Source organism: Scyliorhinus canicula, unplaced genomic scaffold (assembly GCF_902713615.1).
Source record: "Scyliorhinus canicula unplaced genomic scaffold, sScyCan1.1, whole genome shotgun sequence".
Lineage (NCBI taxonomy): Eukaryota > Metazoa > Chordata > Chondrichthyes > Carcharhiniformes > Scyliorhinidae > Scyliorhinus > Scyliorhinus canicula.
Window position 1 is genome coordinate 773,237 of NW_024055478.1, and position 12,097 is coordinate 785,333.

The window sequence follows — 12,097 nt, forward strand, 5'->3', positions numbered from 1 at the left end:
CAATAATCATCACTTATTGTCACAAATATGCTTTAATTAAGTTACTGTGAAAAGCCCCTAGTCGCCACATTCCGTCGTCTGTTCGGGAAGGCTAGAACAGAAATTGAACCAGCGATTCCTGGTCTTGTTCTGCATTACAAGCCAGCTGTCTTAACCCACTGTGCTAAACGAGCCCCGGTTAGGTGGACTGCCATAATAAGATGCCCTTAGTGACCAAAAAGGTTGGGATGGGGTTATTGGGTTACGGGGGTAGGGTGCAGGTGAGAGCTTATGTGAGTCGGTGCAGACTCGGTGGGCCGAATAGCCTCCTTCAGCACTGTAAGTCCTAGGTTCTAAACACGGACACACACATACACACACATACAAACATACTCGAACGCACACAAACACAAACAAATCACACACAGCACGCTGGCACAGTGGTTTTCACTGCAGCCTCACAGCGCCAGAGACCCGGCTTTAATTCCAGTCTTGGGTGACTGCCGCTGCGGAGTTTGCGCGGGTTTCCTCCACAGGCTCCCGTTTCCTCCTACAGTCTAACGGTGTGTTGGTTGCTTACATTGGCCAAGCGAAATTTTCCACGAGCGTCCAAACGATTATGGGGTTACAGGGATAGGGCGGAGGATTAGCCTCGGCAGAGTTCTCCTTCGAAGGGTAGGTGCAGATTCGATGGGGCAAATGGCCTCCTTTTACACTGTGGGGATTCTGTGATAAACACGAATACACTTAGATGGATAAGTGCGCACACACACACGCAAACGAACACATCCACACACACCCACGCTGATGAAAATGAAATGAAAATCGCTTATTGTCACAAGTAGGCTTCAAATGAAGTTACTGTGAAAAGCCCCTAGTCGCCACATTCCGGCGCCAGTTCGGGGAGGCTGTCACGGGAATTGAACCTTGCTGCTGGCCTGCCTTGGTCTGCTTCCAAAGCCAGTGATTTAGCCCTGTGCTAAACAGCCTCTGGGCATTTCTTTGCTCCACTCAGCATCCGTTGCAGGTGCCTATTTCTTGGTGCTTCTCCTTCAGTTTCGTTCATAATCTCTCGTTGTTCCGGTCTCCCACTTCCCCTTCTCTCTCTCGCTTTCCCGCATTCCCTCTTTCACTTTCTTTCTTTATCTGCATGCTCGCTCTGTCTGCGTGCCTCTTGCTGCTTCATTCCATTTTCACAATATGATTTTCTCCGCCTTTCTCACTCACAATGCTTCTTTTGTCCTTTCGTTAAATTGAAAATTGAAGCTGCCTGGAGTTGAAGTGACCCGTTAATTATTTTAATGTGGGAAATATAATATGAATGTAGGAAGGATACATTAACTGATAATATATTTGAAAGTTATGAACGGGCACTTTGGCTGAATATTATTTAACAAATGATGAAGTAGCGCCCTCCTGTGTCCAGAGCAGGATAGCACTCGGGGAAGATCTCGACAAACCTACATTGGTACCTGCAGAGACACACATACAAACATTTGGAGATGCACACACGGATATGCATACTCGACCACGTACTCGCAAACACAGACACACAAACGCAGACACACAGGCAGATAACTGCCCAGGCATAAGTTCCGATACAAACTGATGAATACATATATCACAGGGATGCGCAAACACGCAAGCACACACATACACAAGCACAAATACACACACAACGTACACACACAGCACAGGCACAGCACACACACTCCAACACAAATACAGATGGATACACCGTTGTTTATATCCAGCGGTGTCTGGCGAGTTACATTTAATGTTATCTTACACAGGCTCTAGCGAATAAAGTCTGTGTAGAGATTCTTCTATATTCGGATTCACTCGATTTTTCTACATTTGTGAAAATGTTTTCCAACCTGTCGGAACATTCCTGAGCAGTATGTGAGAAGCTGATTCGCTGGTTGTCCTTTCTCCCTGCTCAAAGTGGACACTATTCACCGTCGTCACTTTCAACGTTCAGTTCGTCTATCCCTACTTGTGATTCTGATTTCCAATGAAATGTTTGAACTTCAGGCGAATCAGTGTTCACGTGGGCCGTCTGGAAATTGGAGTTAAGGCGAATATCGGCGATCTTATTGGCCCAGGGTGTAGGATCGAGATATCGATGTTCTTTTTTCCTCGTGTTTCTTATGTTCTTGTGTTCACCTTCATTTTTGTAATAAGCACATGCCCACATACCATTCAAATAAATACTTAGATCTCACGTTGCATCGAAAAAGCCTATGGTCAGTTTGCTCAAGGGGACGAAATTCATCTGAAGGGTGTCATTCGATGACGATGAGTCTGTCGCGCCGACTAGCCAATGTTATTGTGGCACAAAAGCCAGAGTTTCTTAGAATCAGTGCTTAGCTCTAACTATTATGACTGCCTTGAGGATAGAAAAGAGGAGTAATAGACATACAATGGCCTCTGAAGGACGAGAACCTGCTTGCTTGTTCCTTCAAGGCTTCACTGGCTGCAACATTGATAGCCCATCCCTTTAGAAACCGGCGGTGAGCTGCATATCTGAACCGCTGTCCTCCAGATTATACAAATAGAAATTAAATGGGGAGTTTGGAGAACAATGGGACTGCGAGAAAATCAAGAGGAATCAATGAGTTCTGTGAAAATAAACTATGCAAATATTTCCAACACGTTATTGATCATGCGCTTATCATAAATTTAAAAATTAAGCAAAACCTGAATTTGTAATCAACAACTTTATGGCTGAACAGTTAAACTTTAACCACGCTTTTCAATTAAAGTTACTGCATCAAGCAGCAGTCTGGTGCATGGATAATTGATCTGTTCATGCGTCAGTGGACGGAGAAGCTGATCAACAATCCACCTGCTCATATCGGAAGAACAAAGCCTGATTCCAGCCAATCAAATCGCAGGATAGAGTGACCGAACCTTTATCCGGCGCTTACATTAGCCGGATACTGAAGACGTTGATCCACTTCGTGCTCTTCTGATCTGAGCTGTGCTCCGTTTTCTTATTGCCATTTCTATTTAAGGATGTGTTACACGGTGCAATTGAAGCTGCCTTTCATTCTGGTGTTACTAGCTTGTAGGTGCTGGAAATGTACTTTCAAACCTGTGGAGAAATGTTATTTTTTATCGGTGTTGCTCCAGTGTCTCATTGTATGAATGTGTTCACAGGTCGATGTCGCTCGGAGCAAGTTTTACAAAGTCCCATTGCAAGAACAGTTCAGAACGGGGATTTGGTGCAGCTAAACTGCAGCTACGACATGTCCAACATATACGGAATGTATTGGTACAGACAAAAGTCAGGTAAGGGGCTGGAGTGGATAATAAGGCGAATATCGGCTGGAAAAGAGACAGAGGGTCGATTCGAATTGGAACTTTCTACTGCGGATAAACGGGGCCAATTGGTTATTGAAAACACAGAGACTGCGGATACCGCTGTGTATTACTGTGCGATAGAGCCCACATTGAGAGGAAAGGTGCAGTCACTGTACAAAAACCTCCACCCTCTTTACAATTGCCGCAGCAATCTAACAAGTAGCAAACCGCATGCCAAACGTGTGAGACGAGAGCAGGAAACGAGAGATTGGAGCGAGGCTCCCAGGCCATTACAATTTCCTTCTGCTTGCTGTTTTCTGTAAAGATACTGATAGTCAGAATATACATTATCCGATTGAACAAACAGTCACACAATGCATGCGGACTATCTGGTGAGAAAAATAGTCTGCACTGCTTAATTTTAAGCACGATCTCGAATCAGACATTTATAATAATCTTTATTAGTGTCAGAAGTAACACGGGAATGACGTTCCTATGAAATCCTCTTGTCGCTTGCTCGGATTTACTGAGGGAAACATGACAAGCACATCTAACAAGCACATCATTCGGGACTTGTGGGAGGAAACCGGAGCACCCAGAGGAAAACCACACAGACACGGGGAGAACGTGCAGACTCCACACAGACAGTGACCCAGCAGGGAATCAGACCCCGGGTCACTGTCTGTGTGAAGCAAATGTGCGAACCACTGTGGTACCGTGCCGACCTCGGATTATTTGTTTATTTGATGCTACTGCCGGACGTGTGACTGGAAAGATAAACACAATTCCACTGTTTACATGCAACCATGTTCCCTCTGAACTGTCTATACTTTGAGATGGATTTTCTCCAGTGCTTAATTCTGGAGAAATACTGACTGTCACAGAAAAAAACAGCTTTCAGGACAGATTCGCAAAGAGACTGAAATGATACTCACCTTGTGAGTCGCACCATCAGGTTAATTACATTTCAGCTCGCGTCAGTAACATTAACTTGATACTGAGAGTGAAGGAAATCAACTGAAAATCTTTGTCTAGTAGAATCGATTTTTTGGCTATTGGAGAAGACCTCGCCAGCATTACCCTACCTTTGGTAAGTTCACGGACGGCTATATTGGCTCCTGCTTCTTTAATCTGATTAAAAAACATTAATGTCTTCCTGAAAAACAATCTGGACCGACCGTTCGAATCTGCTAAACTGAATCACATGGGGCATGAAATGCTGGCAAATTAGATGGGAATAAATGTTTATTGGATTATAGCCGATCTCCACGAACGTGACTTCATTCCAAATGTCAATAACTACGATCTCTATTTGCTTGAAAAGCATCTTCAGGAAGCTACCAAAACCTCAAAACTGTTTTCAATCCTTGAGTATGATAGGATGCACATTAAGCTGTATTTTAACATGAATGTCGGACCACATACGTGTGAGTTGTAAAATACATTTTTGAAACGCACTAACGAAACGACGTTCTGAATTGGATTTACAAATCTATATATTTCCATTAACGGGTGAAACGTTTGAACTGAGTCTCGGAGGAACATGTGAGGACGGCGTCCTCTGGCGGAAATGGTGAGTACTTGCACATTAATGAGATGCTGATTGAAAGCAGAGAGGAAGTGTGTCGATTCGGGATTTCCTGTTGCCCAATTGTGTGAGGATGAGCCGTGCAGGTGCCTATGGTCAATGTCAATACCTATATAGACAGTCAACAATAATAAACGCTTAATCACATTAAATGGAAATTCAGTCACCCCCTCGCTAATTTGATCCTTTCTTTGCTGCAAAATAAACAGCAACAATCCCCACATTCAGACCAACTGAGTTTCATTTGCTTTCAATCTAACTGGCACCGGATCACACGACATCTATGTACAGGTTCCACAGCATCGGGAAGGCTCAATTTTCCGTTTATCAACAAATTATTGATGATTGTACTTGCGGAAGTGCATTCCTTTGTGACTGCATCGGGTGAACTTCTGGCCGTGGCCTGGGCCACTGTCCAGCTGTTTGACAATCACCTGCTTGATTATCTCTATTAAACTATTTCAGTCATGCAGCTGCACAATATGCCATTAGTATCAAGAATGATGGATGCCCGTTATGTTTGACGCACATTATGATAGATGTTCATTATGGTAGATGCCCATTATGTATTGACATTAGAATGTCTAAAGTAAACATGCTGAGGTTTCGCTTTGGCTTGCTGATAACGGTGTTAATCACAATTTACAAATGTGAGCACCAGAGTTAGGTTGATTCTGTCATTGTCGTTAATGGGGAAGTGTATGCCTTCTTGGAGGTTGCCTCTTTTGTCTGAGATGCTATATCGCTACTTGTCATCAGATATGGTAATTTCTCAGTTGCAGCACGCGGGAGCTTTATCATATCGGAAAGACACAGTGAGTTGAGATAGTGATGAGGAGTGTTGTGGAATGACTCCCCACGATTGTTCATGAGTCAGACACTATTCAGTGCAGGAAAGTTACTGTTGGCGCAGAAATTTCACTGCACTGCTGATCCACCCAATCACAGAAATGGGCATGCGCAGCAATTTCTCTGGTTATGTGGTCTTGGCAGAGCGACAGCAGCAAATGGACGCAGTGGCCGGTGACAATGAGATTCAAACTGACAGAATTGTACACGTGACCCTCAGCTGTCTCCGCAAGTGATAGAGCGACAGTGAATCTTTAGATGTCTGTGACTACCCTGCCCTTGCTCGTTCTTCCAAGGGACTGAGAAACAATGGTGGGGGAAAGGCATTAAGTGACCCGAATTACAGAAAGCTCGGATCCGGTGAGAGGATTTGGTTTATAATAGGTTTGCCTATTAGAAAGCCAAATTTCAATCGCCTTTTAGATCGGGAACCACCAAACCCACTCCCACCAGTCCAGGATTCTGCTTTTGAACTGATAATCAACTTTTAAATTTGCTTTAGTGTCATCTTCTCCATCACCATAAGGGCCACGTCCCAGATCGCAACAAAACATAAATAAATAAATGCATTTCTACTCTCCATACCCATTTTCCCACATGCCTCCTTGTTTGACCTGTGAGATCACTGTGCCGATGGTTCTGGGACTACTGCCTGCTCCATGACGATTACAATTAACCATTAAGTGCAGATAGTCTCTCCGCTGAGGGAAGCCGCAATCGCCAGCACCATTGTTTTGGTCAAGTATCCCTTCGATTGTATACACTGAACTGTCTTATTTCACATGAGAATTGTTTGATTTCATTCTGTAATGTTTCTTTCTGCCATCTCTCTGTTTTTAGCCTCTGTTTCAATGATTTTGCTCATCCAATCATCGTGTTTTCGACACACCTGCATTCCACTAACCCTGATCCATGTGTCTCAGTGATACCGTAAAATCTGAGTTCTACATCTGTGCCAGTCTACCCATCTCTCGTCTCTCTGTTCATGTGTTGCACTGTATCTAAATTAAGTAATGTTCAACCTACCTTCTCACTGTCCACATGACTATACAGAAATATGTCAAGTCCACGGCACGGCATGGGCTTACCGGCTACTCTGACAGGGAAATAGACTTACTGCTTGATTGTTGTTACATTTTAACAAATTCCTGCTATTTATTTCAGTGTCTGTGGCAGTACATTCAGACACACATTTATCTCCGACTCTTTGTGGACGGTATTTGGATGCTTCAATGTCATCCGTCTCGCCACAGACCCCAGAACTATTGAAGCATTTGAGCCTCACATAGAGAAAGGCCTGGACACATTCAGCATCAGGATGATAAGTGGCAGCTAATATCTATGCCACAAAAGCAGCATGCAACGTTAATCTCAAACGAGAGGAAATACACCCAGCGACCCTTGGTACTGTGTCCTCGATCATAAATACCCTGGAGGTTGCCATTGACCAGAAAAATTAACTGGATCCATCGCATAAATACGGCGTTAGAACAGCAGGCAAAACAATGCGCATTTTGGAGCGAGGAACTCGTCTCCAAACTCCCAAAGCCTGCCCAACATCGACAGGAAACACACCAGTCATGTGATTGAATTCTCCCACTTGCCTGGAATAGCGTCATTTCAATAATACTCAGGTAGCGTCACACCATCTGAGATAAAACAGACTCATTGATTTACGCTTCACCCATCATCTGAAACATTCACTCACATCACCCACCAGTGCGCATTGGCAGCAGGGCGCGTCATCTGCAAGATTCACAGCAGCAAATTACAAAGACACCTTTGCGAATACTTTCAAACGTTGCCAGCTCTACCAGCTCGAAAGACAAGGGCAACAGATACATGTGAAGATTGCCATGTGGAAGTCTGCCTTTAGGTCACACAGCATCCTGACTTGGAAATATGTCTCTGTTCTTTAACCGGGGAGGACGTGGTGAATTGAATTCCACCACGGCAGCTGGTGAAATTTAAATTCTATAAAAATCTGGGGTAGAAATGTATAATGAAAACCATTAACCGTTGTCACTAATTCCCTTTAGAGCAGGAAATCTGTCATCCTTACCTGCTCTCCCACAGGAATGTGTTTGACACATAACTGATAATGGCAATAAATGTTGGCCCAGTATGGTCACATAAATACTGTCATGAGACAATATCCGGTTATTCCTTCAGCAGGCGCCCTAAATCACATCAATGTGACCGTTCAAAATGACCCACATTAGCTTGTTGGTGAAGTTCTCTTTCAGAGGGTCCAGAATTGATGGGACGAATGGTCTCCTTCTGCACCGTATGGATTCTATGATGCGATAATTGACGTGTAAATATGCCTGATTCCTGACAGCGGCGTTTAAAAAAATTGAAGGAGAAAATAAAGTTGCCAACTGAACCGTGAGTGTGATCTGACTGGAGTAACTGTTACTACTATCCGAATAATAACGTGAATGGAATTCTGAAAAAAGGCTATTAAAAACAGGAAAATGCCTCTGCTTCCGGGTCACATTGTCGGCATAGGTTTGATCCGTACACCTAGACCGTACACCTAGACACGGAAGGACAGCTAACCACCTTCCCGGTTCATTGGCGACAGAAGGAAGTGAGATGAGAACATCCGGAGACAAGGCAGCAGCTTATTCAGGGCGGGGATCAGATCGGCTGTCTTCAAGTATCCAACTCCCGTTTCACAGAGCGCGCAGCAACAATGCGGCCACTCAGCATCTGGCTTCTGTGGGGAGGTCTTCTAACAGGTAATTTTGGAACTAACATCTTTCATGGTTTCCATCGTGTCTTCAGCATGGTATGAAATAACATTTGAACAGCCGATTATCATATCTGATCGGTTTTGATTTTCTTTCAGATCTGAGTCACGGAGATTCTGTCACTCAGCCGTTTTCCTCGGACGTTGAGACAGAAGGAGGAACGGTGACTTTTAACTGTACCTATGATACTGCATCGAGCAGCTATAGCTTACTCTGGTGCCGACAGCACCCAGACACACAGCCCACATATATAATCAGGAAATATTCTGGTGGTGCTGAATATAAAGCAGATTTTGCTGAAGATCGTTTCTCTGTGGATCTTCAGACCTCGATGAAATTCATCAGTTTAAGTATATCGAGGCTGAAGCTGACTGACACTGCCGTGTATTACTGCGCTTTCTGGGACACACAGTGATAAAAAGCAGCAGCATCCCTGTACAAAAACTGTAGGTGGAAACTGCAGTCTGTTGAAGCATGTGGAGGCTCGCGGGCAGCTGCAGCCACAATGAGCAGCGGAGCTGTCAGCCACTCAGTCACACACGGGAGAGGAAACCACATCAACTCCCATCAAACTGTCATCTAATTGTATCCAGCATGGGCTGAGAAAACAAACTGATGAATCCAATCCGACCAGCAGACATAGCAGAGAAACATAATTGAATAGGCCCTTTCTAACCCCCACACCGTGTAACCTGCTGCGCTGTGAGGCCGGTCGTGGTGAGCTCCACATTCCCCCGGTCCAGCGGCAAACTCTCAGTCAAACATGTATCTGCTCAGTTTAGAGAAGCCGATCTACTAGTACTCGCTCTGTGTCTCTCAGAGCCCGTTGGCGAAGGGTAGAAAAGACAAAGGGGTGTCGTCAGTATCCCAGGTGGTGATGGTGGCATGTGTGTGGATGGGGAAGGGGTGGGGGTGGCAGCCTCCTGAATGATTCCTCTCTGCTACTGTGTGAGGCGTCTGCTACTGCAGATTGATTCCAAGGCTACTCCCTAAGAATTGAATGCAGCTAATCGCTGAGCTGATGCACTGAGAGAACCAGCACTCCTCTACACAGATACGTTGATGTAATATCCCTTTCATTCAATCATTAGAATTCTCGTCTCCTATCGGTTTTTTAAATATTCAATTGTAGTTTGGTTCTTTTATCACACCGTTTTTTCAGTTTATTTTCAAAATTATTTTGCCCAATTATTTCCCCATCTTTCCATTTCCTTCAACCAGTCCAATTTCCCCTGCCGACTCAGGACAATATGCAATCTGTATCCATTTCACAGGCAATCTCCCTTCTTTCTGTCCCTGGGCATCCGTTCATCTCCTTTAACATGTGGAGAACCAACCTACCCTGTCCATGTGCCAACACGGCAGCACAGTGGTTAGCACAATTGCTTCACAGCGCCTTCTGCACTGTGAATTCTATCTATGAAAAGGACCGTAAAGCAGCGGCTACACAGTAGCTGCATTGTGTAACATCGACGGGATGCAACTCGCCAAGATTTCTTCAACAGCACCTTCCATACCGAGACCTCCGAGAATTACAATCACATGGGAACACAATACTCTGCATCCTCCTACTCATACAGTTCTCTGGGGTAGAAATCTGCCTTGTGCACTAGCAAAGAAGAAGTGATATCTGAAATCTAATTCTGCTAACTGCACTGAAAATGGATATCAAATGTTGCATACACTGTATACACTGTATACACTATAACTCCCGTTTCGGGTTATTGCCAGATACCGATTCTTTGTCCAAAACATTATTGTTTCCATCTCAAAGACATGTGGAATAATGCTCCCACAATTCAAACAGAAGCATCAATAAACGTGATCAGATCTCGGAAAATAATAGGCAGATTCAGGTTCAAATATAGAATTCCTGTAGGTTACAAGGCCATTCGAGCCATAGTCTGCACTGACCTCGGAAAGATCACACTGCCCAATCCCCCACCCTTGCAACATGATCAGTGCATCCCTGAACACTAAGGGGCAATATCATAGATTATCATAGAATTTACAGTGCACAAGGAGGCCACTCGACCCATCGAGTCTGCACCGGCTCTTGGAAAGAGCACCCTACCTGAGGTCAATACCTCCACCCTATCCCCATAACCCAGTAACCCCACCCAACACTAAGGGCAATTTTCGACACTGAGGGCAATTTATCATGGCCAATCCACCTAACTTGCACATCTTTGAACTATGGAAGGAAACACACTCAGACAAAGGGAGAAAGTGCAAACTCCAATAAGGCAGTCAGGAAATGAACCCTGGCGCTTTGAGACAACAGTGCTAACCATTGTGCCACCGTTCCGCCGATGGCATAAGCACAGACTGGGTCTCGTGCATTCTAAACTGAGTTCTGGTCTAGCGGAGTATTGGCTGATACAAACTGAGACATGGGCAATGCAGGAATAAGACGGATATCGTACAATACAAGAATAACAGAGGCAGGGCCGAGTGTTATATAAACAGGGACATAGACAGGTGTAGCATTAACTAAAGCAGGATTGACTTTATTAGAATCTGCCTATCTAGTAGAGTAATAACTGAGACATAACCACATGCGATGTAAACAGAATGTTGTTCCAGTTACGATGCACAGATAAACGTTCTGATGCTGTAACCATTGTGACGTGTTTCTTGCCAGACTAACCTAGACATGGTTCAGTACGTCATAATCAACGATGTTTAATATAAACAGGGTGTGGGCTGGTATATTAACAACTGATATTCAGCCGAGTGCAGGAAGACTGAGACAGAGCCTGTTGCAATGTGATAGAGACATGGCCGAGTGTAACGTAAAACTTGGCGGGGTCTGGGTGAATGTAAGCTGGGTTATTACCTGTTTTAAATGTTTTCATGGGATCTTGGCGTCACCAATAATGGCAGCATTTGATGCCAATTCCTAATTGACCTTGAGAATGAGGTGCTGAGCACTCTTATTGAACTTTGCATTCGATACTGAGTAAGTACACCCACAGAGCTGATAGAAAGGGAGTTCCAGGATTTTAACCAGGGACAGTGAAGGAACACGCATATAGTTCCCATCAGAATGGTGTGTGGCTTGGCGGCGAACTTGCAGGTCCTGCTGTTACAGTGCATCTGCTGGGTCTGGTCCTTTTAGATGGCTGAGTTCGTGGGTCTGGAAGGTGGTATAGAAGGAGGCAGTTGTTGCAGTAGATTCTTGTGTATCGCTCACGCTGCTAGAATTGTCCACCCGTGATGCAGGGAGTGAATGTTTCCGCTGGTGGATGGGGTGTTCCTTGAGCCGGCCGTTTTGTCCCGGGAGGCGTCGAGATTCTCAAGTTTTGCTTGAGGGGCACACTTCAGACAAATGGAGAATATTCAGTCAAACTCATGACCTGCCTTACATATAATGTTATAGGGTTTTCGGAAGTCATCGCAGAATTTCCAGCCACTGACCTGCTCTTGTAGCCATATTATTTAAATGATTCTCCCAGATCAGTTTTTCACCAATGCTAATCCCTAGGATGTTGATAGTGGGGGATTCAGTCACGGTAGTGTCATTCAAAAATCAAGGTGAGATGGTTAGAATTTCGCTTTTTGACACTTGTCAACCCTAGTCTGTATGTTGTCAAAGTCTTGCTGCATATGAAGACAG

At 44.5% G+C, this 12,097-nt stretch overlaps 1 gene segment (V, D, J or C); it reads left to right on the forward strand.

The window, feature by feature from the left end:
- Nucleotides 1-8,420: 8,420 nt before the first annotated feature.
- On the forward strand, nt 8,421-8,893 carry LOC119959962. The segment is given in 2 exon segments: nt 8,421-8,466; nt 8,577-8,893. Coding segments are annotated over 2 exon segments (363 nt in total).
- The last annotated feature ends 3,204 nt before the right edge of the window (nt 8,894-12,097 follow it).